The 23,335-nt window shown below is 43.2% G+C and overlaps 2 protein-coding genes across 10 annotated transcripts in view; one reads left to right on the top strand and one right to left on the bottom strand.

The window, feature by feature from the left end:
- Window positions 1-12,701, top strand: part of LOC140428136 (uncharacterized) — a 162,951-nt gene extending 150,250 nt beyond the window's left edge. For all 3 annotated transcript variants that reach the window (XM_072514239.1, XM_072514238.1, XM_072514242.1), the window contains exons 12-16: window positions 619-674; window positions 6,122-6,215; window positions 7,977-8,108; window positions 12,075-12,146; window positions 12,471-12,701. In XM_072514239.1, coding sequence (XP_072370340.1) covers window positions 619-674; window positions 6,122-6,215; window positions 7,977-8,108; window positions 12,075-12,146; window positions 12,471-12,583 — 467 coding nt within the window. In that variant the 3' untranslated portion in view covers window positions 12,584-12,701. The remainder of the gene's footprint in view (window positions 1-618; window positions 675-6,121; window positions 6,216-7,976; window positions 8,109-12,074; window positions 12,147-12,470) is intronic.
- Window positions 12,702-15,127: 2,426 nt separating this feature from the next.
- The window catches only part of rcbtb1 (regulator of chromosome condensation (RCC1) and BTB (POZ) domain containing protein 1), a 114,648-nt gene continuing 106,440 nt past the window's right edge, over window positions 15,128-23,335 (bottom strand). For all 7 annotated transcript variants that reach the window (XM_072514228.1, XM_072514232.1, XM_072514233.1 and 4 more), the window contains one exon: window positions 15,128-16,231. In XM_072514228.1, the coding sequence (XP_072370329.1) occupies window positions 16,091-16,231 (141 nt within the window). In that variant the 3' untranslated portion in view covers window positions 15,128-16,090. The remainder of the gene's footprint in view (window positions 16,232-23,335) is intronic.

The following is a 23,335-nucleotide window of genomic DNA, read 5'->3' as shown; positions in this document are numbered from 1 at the left end:
TTGTGCCATGGCCATGGTTCAGTTTCAGTCCACTAAGCTCCCAGTTTCAACTGCAGTGTACGCAGAAAGCCCAACTGTGAGCTGCATGTTATGCTCTGTCAGGGGCAGGCAGAATTGAAAAGGGCATTCCTGTGATAGGTGTGTTCAGTCTGGATCACTGTGAGTAGGGTTTGGGTACATGCAGGCCTCCTGCCCTCTCATCTGATGTCTTCTTTCAGCTTGGGGAAGCCCTTATGAGGAAACAGGAAAAAGAGGGACTAGTTTTGTCTCAACCAGCCTGTTTTAAAGATTTTTTTTAATACTACCAGGATAGAGCTTCATTAATGACAACATTCTTTTTCATTTCTTATCCTTAACCTATCAAGGACTTGTCAAGAAAATTAACAGATGAAACCATGAAGGAACTATCGAAGCAGCTCTCCCCTCCTTTTAATTTTTAGGGTGTATCATAGTCAGTATAGTGGCTTCCGTAGTGGTTTATACGACAGTTTTAGAAAAATAGTTGATTAGTCCAGGTCTTATGAGTAAAAGAAGAACTTTTGATTTGCTGTGTAAGATCGAAAGAATGAATCATTGCACATTTAAAAGTTTCACACGTATTGATATCTATTTTTACAGATGAAAATAAGCCAAATGGTGGGAACTGCAGTGAAACAAGCACAAATGTAGACCAGGTATGTTGATAAAGTTAAATTATCTTGAAATTATAATTTCCCACATCTTGACCATAGCAGATGGGACATAACTTTCCTCTTCCTTCTTCTGGGTGCTGCAATTGTGACCCAATTGAGATCAAGCTCCTGAGTGTGATGATCAGAGATTTGATATTGAGTTTCTAGTACCTCGAATGTGTGCTGCTATACAACAACCTATGGTTCATTGCTTAGAATTATTTCATTTTATGCCTGGATGATTAAAGGGTACAATGGCAGCCAAGTGTTTTTCAATTGTCAAGTAAAGCAAATTCCATCACATTCTCCTATACTTTAAGCTAAGCATGGTTTATGCATACATAACTGTTTTGTTTAAGGAAAAACTATCCCACAATAATAATCTTTTATTATTGTCACAAATAGGCTTACATTGGGCAGCACCCTGGCGCAGTGTTTAGCACTGCTGCCTCATGGCGCCGAGGTCCCAGGTTTGATCCTGGCTCTGGGTCACTGTCCGTGTGGAGTTTGCACATTCTCCCTAGTGTTTGCGTAGGTTTTGCCTCCACAACACAAAGATGTGCAGGGTAGGTGGATTGACCATGCTAAATTTCCCCTTAATTGGAAAAATGAATTGGGTACTCTAAATTTGTATTAAAAAAAGTAGGCCTACATTAACACTGCAATGAAGTTACTAAAAAAATCCATTAATCGCCACACTCTGGCACCTGTTAGGGTACACAGAGGGAGAATTCAGAATGTCCAATTCACCTAACAGCATGTCTTTCGGGACTTATGCGAGGAAACCGGAGCACCCGGAGGAAGCCCACGCAGACATGGGGAGAACGTGCAGACTCCACACAGTGACCCAAGCCGAGAATCAAACCTGGGACACTGGAGCTATGAAGCAATGTGCTACCCACTACTACCATAATAGGCCTTAGACAATCCCTACCAAAGGAAAATTCTTAGTCATCTATGTTTAAACACTTTCCACCTACATAACTCCACCTGAAAGTGGCAAAAAGAACCAAACCTATTCCACAAGCAGGAGCCACCAAATGTGCGGTCACTCACTCCATGGCCACCACCAGAAGTTCCATAAATTCAGTCTTTTCAATCAGAGTGTGAACTCCCATCTGCATTCCTATACGGTGAACCACAACATCTTGCTGCCTATAACTCTTCTCCGTCTCTTGGATCCCGGCAGAGTAACCTTGTCTTATGGGTTTTCAGGGTGCAGGCATTATTGGCCAAGTGGCCTCCTTCTGCGTCGTAACAATTCTGTGGATATCTTAGACTTGTCTCTTCTCAAAGCTTATATCCATGACAACGCGAATCACATGAGCCTTGTACCCAGGTAGAAATGCTGATTTGCTTGCCTTGTGACCCCCAACTCTCTTCTATATTTGTCATTAAATGGGCCGTTTATAGCGCAACTGTAAGGAGCAGCCAGGAGTGCTTCTTGAAACAATATGTAGATAGTCCAACTGGGGAAGGGTCCGTACTGGTATTGGGGGATGAGCCCGACCAGGTGGTTGAAGTTTCAGTAGGGGAGCATTTCGGGAACAGTGACCACAATTCAGTAAGTTTTAAGGCACTGTTGATAAGAGTAGTCCTCGGTGAAGGTGCTAAATTGGGGGAAGGCTAATTATAACAATATTAGGCAGGAACTTAAGAATCTAGATTGGGGGTGGATGTTATTTTTTATAAATATTTTTATCTCCCTCCTTTTTCACATTTTCTCCCAAATTTATACCCACCAACAATAGACAATAAGCAGTAATGAATATAATGTCAATTCCCATATCAACAACAACAATCCCATTTTCCCACCAACCCCCAAACAACTTCGCGCATGATAACATAAACAAATAACAAAAAGGAATCAGAATCACCCATAGTCACCATTAACACATACAGTCACCCTCCCCCTAATGTTCGATGTTATCCAATTCTTGAAAGTGCATAATGAATAACGCCCATGAATTGTAGAACCTCTCCATCCTTCCCCTCAGTTAAAACTTAACCTTTTGAAGAGTTAAAAATTCCAGCAGGTCCCCCTGCCACACCAGGGCACAGGGTGGAGAGGTTGCTCTCCATCCCAACAGGATCCGCTTTTGGACGATCAGGAGGCGAAGGCTACAACATCTGCCTCCGCGCCCGTTTTCAACCCCGGCTGGTCCGACACCCCGAACATGGCCTCCCGAGGGCCCGAGTCCAGTTTCACGTACACCACTTTAGAGATTACCCTAAAAACCTCCTTCAAGTAATCCTCCAGCTTTCAACAGGACCAAAACATACGAACGTGATTCGCGGGGCCCCCCGCAATGTCCACACACATCTTCTACCCTCTCAAAGAGCCGGCTCATCCTTGCCCTTGTAAGGTGCGCTCTATATACCACCTTCAGCTATATCAGCCCCAACCACGCGCACGAGGTGGAGGCGTTCACTCTCCGGAGCACCTCACACCAGAACCCCTCCTCCTTACCCTCTCCAAATCGCAAGGCTTTTTATACGTATATAAAGAGCAAGAGTAGCCGGGGAAAGGATTGGCCCACTCAAGGACAGGAGTGGGAATCTATGTGTAGAATGAGAGGAAATGGGAGAGATACTAAATGAGTACTTTGCATCAGTATTCACCAAAGAGAAGAACTTGGTGGATGTTAGGGGCTGGGTTTGGACAGTGGGCTAAACACTTGGCGTGTAATGCAGAACAAGTCACATGGGATCAGAGGTGAGCTGGCAAGATGGATACAGAACTGGCTCAGTTATAGAAGACAGAGGGTAGCAGTGGAAGGGTGCATTTCTGAATGGAGGGCTGTGACTAGTGGTGTTCTGCAGGCATCAGTGCTGGGACCTTTGCTGTTTGTAGTATATATTTTTTTGTTTTTGTTTTTATAAATTTAGTGTACCCAATTAATTTTTTTCCAATTAAGGGGCAATTTAGCGTGGCCAATCCACCTACCTTGCACATCTTTGGGTTGTGGGGGTGAAAGCCACGCAAACACGGGGAGAATGTGCAAACTCCACACGGACAGTCACCCAGAGCCGGGATCGAACCTGGGACCTCAGCACCGTGAGGCTGCAGGGCTAACCCACTGCCCCACCGTGCTGCCGTTTGTAGTATATATAAATGATTTGGAGGAATATGTAACTGGTCTGATTAGTAAGTTTGCAGAAAACGCGGAGGTTGGTGGAATTACGGTTAGTGAAGAGGATTGTCAGAAGATACAGCAGGATATAGATGTTGGAGACTTGGGCAAAGAGATGGCAGATGGAGTTTAATCCGGACAAATGTGAGGTAATGTATTTTGGAAGGTCTAATACAGGTGGGAAATATACCGTAAATGGCAGAACCCTTAAGAGTATTGACAGTCAGAGGGATCCACAGGTCACTAAAAGTGACAACGTAGGTGGAGAATGTAGTCAAGAAGGCATATGGCATGTTTGCCTTCATTGGCCAGGGCATTTCGTATAAAAATTGGCAAATCATGCTACAGCTGTGTTGAACTTTAGTTAGGCCACACTTGGATGGAGTTCAATTTAGCCCACTGTCCAAAACCAGCCCCTAACATCCACCAAGTTCTTCTCTTTGGTGAATACTGATGCAAAGTACACTACCAGAACGATGTGGAGCATTTGGATACAGAAGAGATTTACCAGGATGTTGCCTGGTATGGAGGGCATTAGCTATCAGGAATTGTTGGATAAACTCAAGTTTGTTCTCACTGGAACAACGGAGGTTGAGGGGCAACCTGATAGAAGTCTACAAAATTATGAGGGACATGGACAGAGTGGATAGTCAGAAGCTTTTCCCAGGGCGGAAGAGTCAATTACGAGGGACATAGGTTTAAGGTGCAAGGGGCAAAGTTTAGAGGAGATGTGCAAGGGATGTTTTTTTACACAAGAGGGTAGTGGGTGCCTGGAACTCTCGGCGCAGGCTTGGAGTGCTGAAGCGTCTGTTCCTGTGCTCTACTTTTCTTTGTTTACAACAGAACATTCTCAACACATTTCTAGGACTTTGGAGACTTTTCCTATCCACTGTTAGCAGATAGGCTCCAAAGTGTCCAAGTGTGAAAACTTTCACCTGCTTTCCAGCAAAACTGCCTGGGTTTCCCTTTAATCTTTAACAGCCAGCATCACCCAGGCCTGTTGTCATGCATACTTAAAATGGGTCACTTGACCCCACCCCCTTTATTTTACCCAAAATTAAAGACAGTCCCAAACGTCAGAATTTTATAAACCTCATGATTGTAAGTTGCTTTACATGTCTTCCCAAACATTTTCAAATTTAAAATTCTTGTATTTAAATCATTCCACAACCATGCGTTTATCGATTCCTGCCTGAACTCTCTTCTCTAATTCCAGCTGCTTTTGTGTCACCCTCCAACCTCCATTGACAGCCATACCTTCAGCTGCTTACATCCATGTTTCTGAAAACCCCATGGGCTGGATTCTCCATCAGCAGGATCCTCCGTATCGCTGGCAGAGCACTCACACCCGCGGATTTCGCTACGGCGTGGGGGTGCCCACAATGACAACGTAGGTGACAACCCCAGCAACCCCGGCTGCTGGGACGGAGAATCTCACTGCTGGTGGGGCACGCCGCACCAGAAAACGGGTGTGGCGGGACGGAGGATCCCATTCCATATCTCTCTCCACCACATACATGATCTTTATAACCCTCCTTAAAAACCAGCTTTTGGTGTTAATACCTTCTCCAGTTTGCATGTATCTGTGGAATGGCTTGGGAGGTTTTCCATGTTAACAGTGCTAAAAAAAAAAATTGTTTTTATTCAGAATTTTAACATAGAAAACACAATCCAATACCCGTGGAACTACACCTCCACATGAATAAACACCTTTCAAAGTTGCTTAGGGGAGAAAATGGGGTTAATAGCAATACCATTCTGGGTTTGAAGGTTGTAGTTTGAAACCAAAATTTTCACACCTCTAATTAAAAGACAAGTACTTCACAGCTTGTTGGGTGATATTAGGACCTAGGTGATATGTGCCATGTTCAGGCATCCATTAGAAATGCTAATCTAGTCTCAGAGGTAATAATATTGCATGGCAGAGGTCGGAAAGTAAGGAAGATCAGTAAGTGAACTCCAGAGCCAGCCAAGTACTCATGGGAAATGCTGGATGTAAAAGACAAATGTCCATTTAGTTCACCGTGCAACATTCTGGTAAGTTACATGAAACAATAATGGAGTTGTTGACTAATTATAGCAATTAATCTCTTCTCAAGTCTACAACAGAGCCAAATCTGGTTCAAGCAAAATCCCCAGTGGTGGAGACCTTTGGGAACCCTAGGTCCATCATTCTAACGATACTATACTTATCACATATTTTAACTGTGATGTCTCAAATTATGTTATTTTGGACACCGTATACACGTAGCAGAATAGACACGGACCTGGGGAGCCAAGAATCCACTTATTTAGGGTTGTGTTCTTTCTTAATAGCAAGAAGTCCGAGAGGAGACAGAGACTGAAGACCCAGTACAAGAAGTCCAAATGCAGACTATAGAAGAGGCCCTAACCAGAGGCGAACCATCAAGTAAATTAAAAAATCCTCAATCTTCAAGAAATCATGTTGCTTTACTCGGTTCTTAATTCCATCAGGTGACACAATTTCTTAAGGAACTGATCCTGGGTTTTATTGTTTTGATAAAGTGTTGTCTTCATTAATTATTCAGCTAGGCTTTAATTGGGCTGGTAAATGAGTAGAAAGGAAGTTACGCCTTCCAGTGCTTCCTCCAAATATGGTAAAACACGATTAGGAGGGATTCTGCCCTAGACAGCACAGTGACACAGTGGTTAGCACTGCTGCCTCAAGGCACCGAGGACTGTCCATGTGGGGTTTGTACATTCCCTCCGTATCTGCATGGGTCTCACCCCCACAAAACAAAGATGTGCAGGGTAGGTGAATTGGCCACGTTAAATTGCCCCTTAATTGGAAAAATAAAAATGGGGTACTCTAAATTTATAAAAAAGACAAAAGGAGAGATTCTGTCCCATTTTAATAGTTTAGAAACCAATATAACTTGAATTTTGTGACGATTATAGCAGATGAGTGGTAGCATAATTCAGATATTAGTCTGTGGTGCTGACACAACTAAACAGAAGCAAATAAAGTCCTGTAATGAAATAGGAAAAATGGAAAGCTGCCTCTGTACGATGAAACAACAAAAATCTTGTTTCCTTTAAACTTTCCATTGGTGCAGTTTCTTTGTGCTTTTTGTAAGTTTAACCAACAGAAACCAGCACTCCCAATTTAATTTACATTCTTTCATTTGTTCCTGGATGTGATTTTTATTTATTTTTAGTACGTGGTCCCAAATTCTTAGTTGCCTCAAGGGGATTAAGAGTCAATCACATAATGTAGGCCTAAACATGGGCAGCACGGTGGCACAATGGTTAGAACTGCTACCTCACTGCGCCCAGGTCCCAGCTCCGATCCCGGCCTTGGGTCACTGTCCGTATGGAGTTTGCACATTCTCCCCGTTTGCGTGGGTTTCACCCCCACAACACAGAAATGTGCAGGTTAGGTGGATTGGCCATGCTAAATTGCCCCTTAATTGGAAAAAATTAACTGGGTACTCAAAATTTATATTAAATTTACTATTTAAATTTACTTTTAAAAGCAGGCAAGACCAAGTAAACCAGTTGGGTTTTTAATTACGAACTGGGTGTGGTCAATTCTGTTGTCAGCCCATAAATACCAACTACATTGAATTAATCGTCATAAATTTACTATAGTTGGAATTTAAATTTGATAGAATTACTTTGCCTCTATTTGGCTGTAAACTGTGTTTATGCTCCACACAAGCCTCCTCACACCATCTTCAAATTCTATAAACATCATCTTCAGTTCCTTTCTTCCGTGTGTTTAACTAGCTTTCCCTTTTGTTCAATAAGATGCTGGTTAAGTGCCATAACCACTCCGCTACCTTACTCTGTAACCTGGATCTGTTAAGATCCTTGGCCTATCTATCAGATTTTAAATGAAACTAAAACCCATAGATTTATTTAGAGGAACTTGTAACTTCTATAAGTATCAAATAAGTCTAGAATTGGGTCCCCGTCCAGAATTGACAAAGATGCTTGTTCTTTGTTGATTGATTTTTGTCTCAACTTCAGCTTCTTCTCGGTCATTACCTTTTTGTGTCTTTCCTACTTAACCTTCGGCAGCCAGAAGTAAGAATGAAGACTTTTGATAGGAAGAGGATTTGCAGGAAGCCAGATACATGGCCTGAACTATCCAACTTTGGAATTTTCTGTGCAGTTTTAACATTTGTCCCCAAATGTGTTTGAACAGCAACAGGGCGAGCAAAGGCATTCTGGAAGAAATGCAAGGAAGCACAGTGTGTGGAGAAGATCTTCATGAAAATCCAGAATGACCTGAATTCCATTCAGCAAAATATAGTTGATGAAAAAGCGACAGAGAAAGGTACGTTAACATCAAGAGTAGGGGCTGTAGTTAGATGTGAATGATTTTCTTCTTTTGAATCTGAATAAATAAACTGGTGTCTTCACACAAAAATACAGTGAATTATGCAAGAGGTTATTTAGTTTCAGCAGATAACATGTTTTTCTAGCCTTGTACCACGGTATTAATTGCCCGCAGGGACAACAACATTCATTAATGTGTCACATTCCATCTTACAGCACTGCACCCAGCTTTAGTAATTCTGAAAGGGGAATTTCCCAGTTTTCCATTCTGGCTAATTATTTGACACATTAATGCTGTAATTTAAATTGCCCCCAGATCAGACTCAGTTTTGGGATTTGCCATAATAATGGGCTGGATCCTTCTGCCCCGCCTGCCACAAGATCGCCACGAATGGGACGCAGGCCGTGTAAAGGTCCATTGACCTCGGGCGGGAATTTCCAGTCGTGGCCAGAGAATTCTGCCCAATGGCTCTTCTATCCGCTGCAGCTCTGACATCCATCTTGTGCATGGTGACAAGCACAGAACACTACAGAGAAATGCAAAGAAGACTGCGATCTCCAATTCCTCCGCCATCTATAGAATTATAAATATGTTTTAGTGTTTGAAACAGTTGTCTTCAAATCTCCAAGTTCTGTTCTATTTCCGGATGACTGTTGCTTCAATTCCCAAACCTCACACAACATTTCATGCTACATTTACACATAGTAAATTAGCACCCATACCATAGCAGGACTTGCAGTGTAGGGTACAATCAATTTCACATTGTGCTAGTCAGTGGCAGGGTCGACAACATTCATTACAGTGTCACATCGGCAGGGGAAGCATGGTGGCGCAGTGGTTAGCACTGCTGCCTCATGGAGCTGACGACCTGGGTTTGATCCCGGGTCACTATCTGTGTGGAGTTTGCACATTCTCCCCGTGTCTGCATAGGTTTTACCCCCACAATCCAAAGATGTGCAGGTTAGGTGGATTGGCCATGCTAAATTGCCCCTTAATTAGAAAAAAATAATTGGGTACTCTAAATTTTTTTTTTTCAAAGTGTCACGTCGGCATCTTACAGCACTGCACCCAGTATCGCTTCAGTAATTCTGGAAGGGGAACTTCCCAGTTTTCCATTCTGGATGGGAATGCTAATTATTCGACACATTAATGCTGTAATTTAAATTGTACCCAGGTCAGACTCAGTTTTGGAATTTGCAAATTTGATTCAACAATCTGGGATGAAAGGGAGCCAATTAGTTAAAGCATTGGTTTAATGTGCGGAAAATCATCTCCAGATTGCAAAACCTGCGCTCCCCAAGACCTCTATACTGAAACCAGTTCCTGCTTCGATTGCAGTCCAACTCCAGAGTTTGGTTTTGTTTTCCTCAAACTAAGTGCCTTATTTCAGTCCTCCCAAGTACTCTGCTTATAACAAAAACAAATAAGTATAACTTAAAACTATCCAAACATATAGGACCAACAAAAATGTCCTTTAAGGAAGGGGTCAGGAAGAGCAAGGTTATTGCTGCCCCCCAACCCCCCCCCCACCAAGGGCCTCAATGTTTTTCAAATTTGTGCATGTTTGAGGTCACACAATTGGGAATGCTCATGCAGGGATAAAAGATACATGTATCTACAACAATCTGAAAGGGCCAAGCAGGCTGTGTACCACAAGCAGAAGTTAGAGGGAACATTGGAAGCTAGTGCTGAGGAAGGAGTGAACATTGGAATTCATTATTTTTGCTAAAATAGGTTTCTCGACATGAAGCATGCAACAAGATAATACAGTTTATCAACTGTTTAGGATTTGAATAATATGATAAATTCTTCATTAATATTTTATGTAGCAGTCCCTTTTTATTGTCTCTTTGATCAGATGAGTGACAGCACGTCAGATATCCTTAAACCAAAGTGAAAGTTTTGGAATTCTCTTATGATTTTTAGTTCTGGCGTGAGAGGCAAACACCATGGCGGGATTTCACTTGCAACCCACCGTGTATTTCACAGCGGTGGAGGCAGCCGCTATTCACCAGCGGCAGGATCTTCTGGTCCTGTCATTGTCAATGGGATTTCCCGTTGAGCGTACCATTCACCACCAGGAAACTCGTGGCGGGGGGGTGCTGTTGGAGGGACCAGACCACCCTGCCAGCATGACCGGCCGGAAGGTTCGGCCCATGGATCAACTGGAACGTGTAGTCTGTCTACACGAAAATCCATCAAGACAAATCTAGTCACATTCAAAAATTCTGTTACATCACTAATTTCTAACATACTAACCCCTTCTGGACAGGTTCCAGTTAAAAAAAATAATAATTTAACTGCATTTTTTTTTTAAATTTAGAATACCCAATTTTTTTTTTCCAATTAAGGGGCAATCTACCTAACCTGCACATCTTTGGGTTGTGGGGGTGAAACCCATACAGCCACAGGAAGATTGTGCAAACTCCACATAGACAGTGACCCGGGGTCGGGATCAAACCTGTGTCCTCAGCGCCGTGAGGCAGCAGTGCTACAGTGCTGCCCGACTGCATCTATTTTTTGACTTCTGTGTCAGACTGAATGTTAAAGACTGACCACCTAGATTTAGCATTTACAAAGCAGAATCTAGTAAATATAGCAAGCATTCTCTGGAGATGTAACACTAGCGGTTAAATAAACCATGGACATATTAACACATGCACTTTGTGGAGAAGGTCAGCTGGTTTTAGTTTGGGCATACACAATCGCGCTTATAGAATCTGCCTCTACCACAAACACAGGCAAAAGTATTAGGGAAGAAACAATCCGATTTTTCACCAAGCAGTTGCCGGGCAATAGGCTCAGAGCATCTCAGGTTGTCGGCTGCAGCTCATTGGGTATAACTTTGAATGAGACAGTCAAGGGTTCAAGTCCCATGCTAGAGATTTGAGCATGTAATCTAGGCTGATACTGAAGTGCTTTGCTACCCGAGGTGCTGGGCGCGATTCTCCGTCCCGCCAGCCCTGTTTTCCGGTGCGGTGTGCCCCATTGAGAGGTATCCTCCATTCCGTTAGCTGGCCAATGGAGTTTCCCATTGAGGCCATCCCACGCCGTCAGAAAACCTGCAGGTGTGTGTGTGCTGCCGGCGAAGTGGAGAATTCCACAAACAGAGAATCCCGTAGGCTATCTTTTGGATGAGATGTTAAACTGATCCACAGCCTGCCCACTCAGCTAGATGAAAAACATGACATGATGTTGTTTGAAGAAGAGCAGAAAATCTCTCCGGGTGCCATAGCCAACAGTTGTGCCTGTACCTACACCTAAAATGAATGATCGGGTCATTTGTTACCTATTGTATGTAGAACCTTGCTGTGCACAAGTGGGCTGTCATGTTTCCTTCATTACAACAGTGACATAATTGCAAAAGTATCTAGTTGGCTGTAAAGCGCTTTGGGAGGGTCCTGAATTCTTGAAAGGCATTCGGTAAATACAAGCCCGTCTCTATTTCTTCTCCTTCTTTACATTATATTATGAACTATAGTTACAACATTTTGTGAAATAAATAACTTTAATATTTGTGAGAATTTTCATACTACAATTTTGGGTCGGGATAAACATAGGTAGTAACTGCCAGCGAGCCTTTTTTTGATCAGATTGCATCAGAGCTAAACTGACCTGACCACACCCAATATCTACATTTTTCATAGTGGGGCTGGCCATTCTCCCCACTCTCTCACTTGGGACACTGAAACCCAACTGTTAGCTGGCTGACATTAGCTGGATGTGTGTAGCTAGGAGCACACAAAACTTTAGCCACTTTTTTAAAAAAAATGAAATAAATCCAGAGAAAAGTGGGATAAGCTTTAGAAATTTGGGGGATTTTCATTAACCAGCATGGTGCAAGTGATTGCCTGTTTTGTGATTTATCAGTGATGTCAACGTCTATAGCACAGTGGGTATCTGCAGTTCAGGACGTTTAAGTCTATCACTTATTTTTACTTCTTGTTACCCATTTTCTTTCAGACTATGACACGGCTTGGGCAATACTTCTGACTATGGATCGATTTCAAGATTTCATGTCAGAATTTCAATCTGGTAAGGATTACATCTGCTAAATATCTGAAATTAAAACAGAAAATGCTGGAAATGCTCAGCAAGTCATGCAGCATCTGTGGAGACACAGGTCAATATTTAGCTCAATGAACATCCAAAAATTAATGATCGGATCATTATCTTATTGCTGTTTGTGGGACCCTGTTGTTTATAAATTAATTGCTACATTTTCTACAGTATAACAGTGATTACGCGTCAATGCTGCTTTGTTGATTGGAACTGTTGTGAGGTTTGCGAAAGGTGTTTTATAAATGCATTTATTCTTCAATAAAATCCTTATTCCGATTATGTTTTCTCCATTAACAGAAATACATCAAAACCTGCAACATCTTGAAGAAGAAAAAATATCTTTGCAAAGAAGAAAGTGTCTTGTTGAAGAGATGAAGAAGCTAGCTGGATCACTGAATCGGAAGTCTTAAAGAGAAATGATTGCTCCAAGTTTACCCCCTCCCATCTGTCCCATACTGAAGCTATATTTGTTATTAGAATTTGTGAGCTTTTGTACATTAGCAATAAACAGTACAGTATCAAACTGAACATGCACATTCTGGGGCTTTCTAATCCCAAATTGCCCAGTGGATTCGAGCCAGTGGTGGAGTTAGATAGGAGGTGGTCAACTTGATATCCTGGGAGCTTATGTTCCTGGGGATTTCTGCTGGCTGGTATGGAACTGGCCTGAATTGGCAGGAGTCTTTTAATTTATGCAGAGTGGGCTTCTGCGACATCTATAGGATCCCAAAGTGATTTTAACGACTTACTGGATAGGCTTTCTGTGGTGTACTCAGCCTCATCAATCCTTTGTGCGGAAAGACAGTCATTTGGGCTGTCCATGATGGACCTTCCTACCAGCTTCGCCTCTGGCCACCTGATATTACACGGATCTGGAACTACACTGGAATAACGGTTTGGGGCACATCAAAATGGACCATCCTCTTCACCAGCCAACCACACAATAATTGCAATTTGCTCTACAATATCAAATTAAATCACAGAATTACAATTATTACAATGCAGGAGATGGCCTTTCAACCTGTTGTCTACTCGGACTCTCCTAATGAGCAACTAACCTACTTCCATTACCCTTCTCTGCAAAACGCACATCTTCCTTTTCAGATAACAGTCTAATTCCCTTTGAATGTATTGATTGAACTTACCTCCACCATACGTTTAGGCAGTTTCTTGCGATTTTGGGCCGAGCAGTTGCCATACCATGCTGTGATGCAGCCGGATAGGATGCTCTCTATGGCACATTTGTAGAAGTTTGAGTGTCAATGCAGACATGCCGTCTAAAGTTTAAATCCTCATCCCCATTAATCTGTATATATCTCAAGTTGCTGATAAAAGTAGATGTCAGTAATTTGATTTACATTATATGCAGCAATGAGACACCAACACTAACTAAACCTTACCAAAGCTACAAAATTAAAACATGACAAACCAAAGTACTGTAAGGGTAATGGATTTTAAGGTTCAGATTGCCAATTATATATGTAGCCCTGTGGCCACAGACACCACTCGCGTCAAACCTGTAATTAATTACAAGATGCACAACTGCTCTCAAAAGCTATATACGCACCCAGAAAAACAAGCAGATTTAAGCACATGCTGGTCGGCTGGGTAGCAGGCCTTCCCAGCACAGAGGTAAGTAACAAGCTAGGTGCTATAAGAGAGAGATTCAGTCTTTTTGTCAGATAGTCCCTCCCCAGGTTGAGTCTCCCTCAGGCTGGATTTCCTGCTGCTGGGATTATGAAGGTTTCTGCATTTCTTTCTTGTTCGTAATCCAGTCCACATTTTCTTTAAACAAAAAGCATTAATTGCAGTATATTGAATAGCTGTTCGGGACTGACATATTCCCTACCTGATTTAAAAAAATAAATTTAGAGTATCCAATTCTTTTTTTTTTCCATTAAGGGGCAATTTTAGTGTGGCCAATCCACCTAACCTGCACATCTTTGGGTTGTGGGGGTGAGACCCATGCAGACACGGGGAGAATGCGCAACTTCACATGGACAGTGACCTGAGACTGTAATCGAACCCGCGTCCTCAGCGCGTTGAGGCAGCAGTGCTAACCACTGCGCTACCGTGCCGCCCTATCCATAAAGGAATCTGTATACATCAACTAGCCTATGAAGCCAGAAGAAAGTGTGATCTTTCCCCCCACTCATCCCATCTGCAGGAAGTTTAGACAAGTAAGAGGCGATTTGATTGAAACATACAAGATCCTGAACAGTCCAGGGTGAATGTGGAAAAATGTTTTCTCTTGTGGAAGAATCTAGAACTATGGGGTTACTGTTTAAAAATAAGGGGTCACCCATTTCAGGCAGTTGAAAATTATTTTTTCCGAGGGTCACGAGCATTTGGAACTCTGCCTCAGCTGTTGCTGGTTACTTGTGTCTTCTGTAGTCAAAACTGATGCAAAATAACTGCCATCCCCTTATTTTCCATTTCTCATTCCTCAGGCTCACTTCTGTAGGAAAGGCGTTATGATGAAAGGTTGAGCAGGTTTAGAAGAATCAGAGGTGATCGAATTGAAACATAAGATTCTGAGGGGGTTTGACAGGGTGGATGCTGAGAAGATATTTCCTCTCCTGGGAGATTCTAGAATCTGGGCACTGTTTTAAACAAAGCAGTCTGCCATTTAAGACGGAGATGAAGAGGGATTTCCTCTCTCAGAGGGCCATTCGCCTTTGGAGTTCCCTTCCCTAGTGAGCAGCGGAGGCTGGGTCATTGACTATATTTAAGGCTGAGTTAGACAGAGTTTTGATTGACAAGGGAGTCAAGGGTTATGAGGGAATCAGCAGTAAAGTGGATTTGGCCCACAATCAGAATAGCCATGATTTTATTTTTGGTTGAGCAGGCCCTACTCTAATTTCTTATGCTCTGATAATCACAAATGAATGCAGCAACTTTGTTTATGATCTGGGTCAGTTTCCCAATATCTGAAAACACAAAGGACAAGTCACTTTTGTGCAAAATCAGCTTGTACAATTTATTATAATATACTATTATCCCAATTAAATCCACAAAGCACAGAATACTGAAACTGCAGAACAATCTGCAGTCAACATTTCCAAAACCAGAAGATAAATATAATTTGCAGTTGTAAAGCAAACTTACCATTTAGTAACTGCACACAATTTGAATGGCCTTTCGAAAACATGACTGTCAGAGTTCATTTAGCAATCAACTACACCCATGTGAATGCAGAGTGGATGTCAGGCTTTTTGTTTGATAGTTTTCTTTCTTGCAAGATCCGGCTATTCGGAATTCATTGCAGGTCAATACGCTATGGTATTCCCAATATCTAGAATTAAATCCATGAAAGGAGTTGCAAGAATGCAACCAATACTCACAGCGAAAGCACAGTCTTGGAATTCAATCAATAAGAGTTTCACACGTTTCAATTAAAAAATAAGGAGTTAACAGTTCTGGCTGTGCTATAACTTTTTCTTTAAAAGTTTGGCAGCAATTTGGTTCTGTTTATCAAATTTATGAACCTAAATAGATGCTTGATTCAAGATAAGATGGAGTCACTGTCACACAATTGCTAGCTAAAAGAGAAATGGGAATAATGCAGTTCTCTATTGATTTAGTAAAAATTATATACATGATCATCTAAATTTATTATAAACATTGCCTGCTGCACATCAGATATGTAATTATTTACATTCAGGAAACCAAGCGCAGTCAAGCAATGAGCTACAATTGTGGTCCAATCTTTTCAAATACATTGAACAAGTTAATTTATGTTGCTGGAATTTTCTGTGAATATGCTAACCCTTTCTATCCATCACATCATACTGGCAGTTGTATAACTTTTGAGAGTTGGGCTAGTTGGAACATTTCACGAAATTTGTATCAAATTCCCATTAAGTTATGGAAAAAGTACATTTGTAACATCACTTGAGTACGTCTACTCAATCAATTCAATTTCTGAAAGCTCCACATTTGCTTGCTTTCCCAATGAATTCTTTCAGGAGAACTCCGTCCATTTGCCAAAACGCATCAGTGTTGATGACTGCAGTCAGATGATTCATACAGAATTTGAAGCAAAATTCTTCTAAATCCTAGACGCAAAAGAAAGAATTTCCCATGAATACTTCCTGGTGACAAAAGTGATCATTGGACATGAAGGCAGGGATAGGGAAACATTCTGCATTGCAGCCAACAGCATAGCGTGGGGGCAGCACGGTAGCATAGTGGTTAGCGCAATTGCTTCACAGCTCCAGGGTCCCAGGTTCAATTCCCGACCGGGTCACTGTGCGGAGTCTGCACATTCTCCCAGTGTGTGCGTGGGTTTCCTCCTGGTGCTCCGGTTTTCTCGCACAGTCCAAAGATGTGCAGGTTAGGTGGATTGACTATGCTAAATTGCCCTTAGTGTCCAAAAAGGTTAACTGGGGGCTGCTGGGTTACGGGGATAGGGTAGATACGTGGGTTTGAGTGGGTTGCTCTTTGTAGGGGCCGGTGTAGACTCGATGGGCTGAATGGCCTCCTTCTGCACTGTAAATTCTATGATGAATCAGGAAAAAGCAAGTTTCCAGTTCAAAGTTACTATATTAGACACTAAACTTGTTTAATCTGAAGTTCCCAAACACTTTTTTTTAATATAAATGTTTTTTATTGAGTTTTTGAACAAAGTATATTTACCGTTATATACACAGAGTAAGAAATATATATATATATTACATATACATATATAGAAGAGAAGGGAACACCCAAACATACCCCAAAAAAAGGATAAAAAATAAAATAGAATAACTGGTAGGGTATTGTGCACCAGCTCAACAGCTGCAACTCTGTACAACTGGCAAAATTATTTACAACACATAAGCAGGCAACTGTTTGTGGAGGGGGGGGGGGGATGGGAGGGAGTTGGGAAAGGGGAGGTAGATATACATTTGAGTGCCGGAGAAACAATTACAGTGGGCAATATTCGAATGGGGTTGGTGTTGGTGTTGTTGAAGTTCCCAAACACTATCACACAATGCTGTTCCTCCTGTTCTAGATTCTGTGAAGGGTAAATTAGAGTGTGGTTTTCAACAGCAGAAACTCTCCAGGTGGTCCATGAAATAAGTATAGTTACTAGCAGCATGTTCATGAGTCTGTGGGTCAAATCATTAATGCTGTGACTGCACAGCAAGCATCTCCTGACTTGCAGCCGCCATTACATTCTGTTGCAAATATTTCAAGCACAAGAATTAGGAACAGTAGGCCATTCAGCCCCTTGAGCCTGCTCTACCATTCAATATGACCATCATGATTGATCTTATTGTGGCCTCAACTCCTTTTCTATAGGTCCTCCATAACCCTGAACTTCCTTCTTGATCAAAAAAATTTGTCTAACTCAACTTTAGATATATTCAATGATACAGCGTCGCTGACGGAGAGAATTCCACAGACTAATGACACTGAAAGAGAAAAAAAGTTCTCATCTCAGTCTTAAATGGAAGACCCCTAATTTTTAAACTGTGTACCCCAGCTCTAGACTCCCCCAAAAGGGAAAAACATCCTCAAAACAGATGAGAAAGTGCAGCTAAGAACTGACATAATCCTCATTCACTCGCTGCATGACATCTTGTCGATGAACCGAAACATGGCCTCAGCCTTTCCTGTGGGAATGAGAAGCAGCAAAAGAAAATAAAACAATTTTGCTTTGGCAGCTGAATAGAAAGTATCTGCTTTGTCATAGAGTTTCTAACCTTTAGCTGGCCAGCATCTTTGAACCTGTCTGAAGAGTTTAATCAATGTGCTCCATTTGCAGACTTTACTTGAAATAAGACCAGCAGCTGCTGGTCATCTGTAATGGGGAAAGTGTTCATGGGAGGCCCGTGGCCAGAACTTCTGAGTACTCGGTAGCTTTATGGGTTATGATAATGTTAGTAAATTACTTTAAAATGGAAAAGAATTTGAAACGTCACACTGCCATTGCAAATACTTCAGTTGTAGCCATGAGTAGTACAGGGTCCAGGAGCAAGAAACAAGCAAAAAACAGAAAGGGTGAGGAAAGTTGTACAGAATTTAGATTTCTGGAACTCAAACGTTCGATGGACATTTGCAATGTGTTGTATGTTTATTGTGTATAAATTAGCGAGTGAGGGAATTTGCTACAGACAGGAAGGATGTCCCAAGTATTTTAAAACCAACAGAAGTAAATACATAAATGATCAGAGTACTTAATTAGATCAAAGGGTACAAGATTAAAATTACTGAGCAAAAGATACCAACATGGTTCTGAATTGCATTAAATAGAAATCTGATATGCATAAATAAACATAGGAAGCTGGGGATACTAAAAATGTGCACAGCATACCTACATATATATTCTACATGTGTGCTGATGGCACCCAGCTCTACCTCACCACCAATTCTCTCGACCTCCCCTACCATTGCTTTGGTCCCCACTTGTCATATTTTATTGCTACTTCTGGTAGCATGTTGTATTACTTTGTTAAAGTAATATCTCTCTTTACTGGTTGCAGATGGTCTTGGAGAATACACGAGTCTTCGATGTAAAAGATAAAACTAATAAATGAGTTCGACACTACTGAACTAACTCTAGAAATAAAGTAACGAGAAATGACTGTATCTGAACTACACGTGGTGGCTAGGCTGTGACCTGATGCTGATACATGACTGCTATCTAGCTACTCCAGCGTGGAAAGAGCCTGTGGGAGCTCAGTTATATAGTAGATCTAGTAGTGCCCTCTAGTGGTAGTGCCACAGCTAAGTGTTGTGATTAACCCTTTGGTTACATGTCTGTCTACATATCATTACACCCACTACAAGCTTCAATCCCTAGCTACTGGCTACCCCATTCCCTGTAATTTGCAACCTCAGTGGCATATTTAATCCTGACGCAGGTTTCCAACTCAACTACCAACACGACTGATGTAACATTGCCAAACTCCACCCTGTCTCAGCTCATCTGCTACGGAAACCCTCTCATGCCTGTGCTATCTCTAGACTTGACTGTTCAAATGCTCTCCTAGCTGATTTCCTCCCTTCCATAAACTTGAGCTCATCTAAAACTCTGCTGCCTATGTCCTAACTCGCACCACGTTCTGTTTGCCCATCACTCCTATGCTTGTCGGTCTACACTGGATCCCAGTCTACCAATGCCCCAATTTTCAATTTCGCATTATGTTTCATATATCTGCAGCTCCTTAGCACAATGGTTAGCACTGTTGCTTCACTGCGCTCGGGTCACAGGTTCGATTCCCAGGTTGGGTCACTGTCTGTGCGGCGTCTGCACGGGTTTCCTCTGGGTGCTCCGGTTTCCTCCCACAAGTCCCGAAAGATGTGCCTGTTAGGTAATTTGGATATTCTGAATTCTCCCTCAGTGTACCCGAACAGACGCCGGAGTGTGGCGACTAGGGGCTTTCCACAGTAACTTTATTGCAGTGTTAATGTAAGCTTACTTGTGACAATAAAGATTATATTATATCCCTTTTTGGCATCGCCCGTCCCCAGCTCTGTAACATCCTCCAGCTCCACAACCCTCAGATTTCTGCACTACTCCAATTGTGGCTTCTTGCACATCCAGAACTTGAATTGCTGTACCATTGACAGATGTATCTCTGGATCCCTGAGCCACAGGCACTGGAATTCTCTCCCAAAGCATTGAAACCTCTTTACCTCGCTCTCTCTCCCTCCTTAAGCAGCTCTATTTAATCATGCATTTTATTGCCTGGCCTAATATTTATTTGTGTCAAAGCATGTTTAATAATGCTCCTGTGAAGTGCCTTGGAGTGTTTTACTACATTGAAGATTCTTTATAAAAGCTATTTGCTGTTGTGGATAAACTTCTAGCAAAATAAAGAGCAACCTGAGATTCACTATCTGAAATTACTGTGCCACTTGGATCTCGAGGACCCTTCATGTGTCCTGGATAGCCATACATGCAGCAAGTGCTTCCAGTTGCTTCGGGTTGAGACATGACTGGAGTCACTGCAGAGCATAGAGGAGGCCGAGAATTTCCTGGAGCACCCACATTCCCAGAAGTAGTCGCCCTGCAGCTACAGAGTTTAGGATAGGTATTGGGTGACTATTTGCCAGCGTAGGAAGAGTAGATATCCTCCAGAGTAGAGGGTACTTTGTCTTAAATGGCAATCATCTCAAAAGAACACAGTCAAGAGCAGACACAGCGCTAATAGGCATGGAGGGTATAACACGGGAGCAGGCAAAACGAGGAGGGGATCGAGAGGGGCCGAAGGGAGGAATGAAATGAAAATCGCTTATTGTCACAAGTAGGCTTCAAATTAAGTTACTGTGAAAAGCCCCTAGTCGCCACATTCCGGCGCCTGTTCAGGGAGGCTGGTACGGGAATTTAGATTTACAGAATTTAGATTTACAGAATGGACTCTACTACTCATGGCTTCAACTGAAGTATTTGCAATGGCAGTGTGACGTTTCAAATTCTTTTCCATTTTAAAGTAATTTACTAACATTATCATAACCCATAAAGCTACCGAGTACTCAGAAGTTCTGGCCACGGGCCTCCCATGAACACTTTCCACATTACAGATGACCAGCAGCTGCTGGTCTTATTTCAAGTAAAGTCTGCAAATGCAATACAAGTGAGTGCGGAGCTGAGAAATGGAAGAGGGAAGGTCAGTAAGAGGGGGAACAGAGATGGGGTTCATGGAAGAGAGGAAGAACTTGGTGGAGGATGCAAGTCAAAACCAAATCAAAGAGGGATACTATTTGAAATTGGGCTCATGGGCCAAACAGCCTAGTGTTACTATGGTCATTAAGCTATTATCATTATTTATGATTAGATATGGGACTTCCGGTGATGATGATGTGCTGAGCAGTCGCGCGTCAGGTGGTTCTCCTCCCGCGGACCCGTAAAGAACCGGGAAAGAATCTTGCGCTGGGCCAGGCAGTCCAAGAAATGCAGTTGGGAAGGACACAGAATCAGAATACACTAGGACATTGGGGCTGACCTGGCTAAGCGCAGGGCGGAATTTAACAGGGCAAAAGCCACGCTGTACAAGAGCGCCATACGTTCTGGTATGCTGTACCCAGCCAAGCTCTGGGTCACATATCACGGCAAAGAACATTTTTTCACAGCCCCTGCCAAAGCTGACAAGTTCGTTGTGGAGTGCGGACTGGAGCAGCGACAACAAGGGGAATGAAAAAGAGCTCATGGCAAAGAACGACAACGCAGCAGCAAGCCGACAAGTGGGGGAGGTGGAATTACCTCCTCCCCCCCCCCAAAAACACATCCTGATCGACAAGCAGCAGGCCACCACCTGAGAGTCCGCTTCAGGCGGGAGAACGTGGCCCCATTTGTGCAAACGAGAGTAGCGGCAGAGGGAAGGCGGGGTGGCAATCGGAAAAAGCGCAGGGTATGACAAGGAAAGAACGGGCAACAATTACAGACAGCGGGCGAGAGAAAACGGGACAGTAACACCTGGGAATGGGGTCACCACCCTAGCGGGAAAGCTAGCGCCGGGAGCATGCAGCAGATAGAGGGGGGTCAGCGCCTGACGTGGGTGGGGGGTGGGGACAACAAGCAGCGAGGATGGGGGAGCAAAGGGAGAGAGAAAAAGACAGGAATGGAGCAAAAGAGACAATATGGCCATAAAGGGCAGCAACCTGGGGCCCGGAGCAAAGATGCACGGCAAGCAACCACTTAGTCTGATCTCTGGGCGAAGGGAGATCCTGGAGTACAGGGGCCTACCCACGTGGTATGCGCACAGTTGGCAGCAATGTTGGGTGCCCCCTGAACAAAGGTAAACCCCAGATTGCAGGGGCATATCCACATGGCGGACGTACAGTTTGGTGCCCTCTGGACAAAGGGAAACCCCGGAGCACAGGGACCCGTGGGGAGAACATTGACTGCGGCCATCTTGGACGGTGCCCTAACAAAGGGAAATGCCGGAGAGCAGGGGCACATTGTAGCCACCTGGGTTGGCCACTTCCCGACTTAAAATGGAGGTCCGCAAAGAATGCAGGGAAATTCAGCCAAGCAGGTGCAAAGTTTCCTGTGTATTAGAACTTGCAGAAACCCAGACAGCACTGAAACTCACAGCCATCTGCATATTAATGAGCAATCCCCGGGAACAATTGAAACATTTCAGGTGAATAAGGCCAAGCCAGACTCCTCGGCGCCAGCAGGAGCCAAGACAAAAGAAGGCCAACGGACACTCAGGGACCGCCCAGCGATCAGGGAACGGCTCCAGTATTGGAGAAATCGATCCAAGTGATTGGAACACAGTCAAATCACTTGGAACCAGGTACGGGGTCCGCCCAAAGGGGCGGGAAGCCCCTGGGGACTGTTTAGCACAGGGCTAAATCGCTGGCTTTGAAAGCAGACCAAGGCAGGCCAGCAGCACGGTTCAATTCCCGTACCAACCTCCCCGAACTGGCGCCGGGATGTGGCGACTAGGGGCTTTTCACAGTAACTTCATTTTGAAGCCTACTTGCGACAATAAGCGATTTTCATTCATTGATTTTCATTCAATAGAGTCCCCAAGTTCAATTCGTCCTTCTTGGCAGGGTCAATCAGCAGCTCGAATCAACCCTTGAACGTGACCTGCCTGAGTTGCTGCATCAACCAAGTAAGTCTCCAGTCAACGCTTTTTACGAGATAGGCGCTCCGAGCTACCAGTCTATTCCAGCGTTGAATCCTACAGACTCAGAACCTGAACGAAAGGCCATTTGTTCCCCTGACCTGGTGGGCCAGTTCCAAGCTAAGTATAGGCCTATAGTATAGAGATAGTCTAGCAAGTAGAGTTTTATGCATGAGTAGTTATTGACAATACACAATAAGTGTGCATTGATTTGAATCTTACTAACTGGTGTATTGAGTTCTTGATCAGCACTTGAACTTGAACCTCGTGGTGGTATCATAAAGATACCTGGCGACTCTAGAGCAAAGGTTATTGAAACAGAGCAAATTAAGTAAAGACACAATGGGCAACGAATTAAGAGCCAACCAAAGTTAGCAACAACAGCCACCAGGTAAGTGTGGTTAATCCACAGGAGCGGGGGAACAAAAAAACCCCATCAGGAGTCACCTGGAATGTCAGGGGACTTAACGGCCCAGTGAAAAGATTGAGTCTTCACTCACCTAAGAAACATGGAAGCCGACATAGTCTCACTCCAAGAGACACACCTGAGAGAGCAGGACCGACTGCGGGCAAGGGCTGGGTGGGACAGACCTA

This window comes from Scyliorhinus torazame, chromosome 8, assembly GCF_047496885.1.
Source record: "Scyliorhinus torazame isolate Kashiwa2021f chromosome 8, sScyTor2.1, whole genome shotgun sequence".
Taxonomy (NCBI): Eukaryota; Metazoa; Chordata; class Chondrichthyes; order Carcharhiniformes; family Scyliorhinidae; genus Scyliorhinus; species Scyliorhinus torazame.
This window is presented reverse-complemented; position numbering and strand designations above follow the sequence as displayed.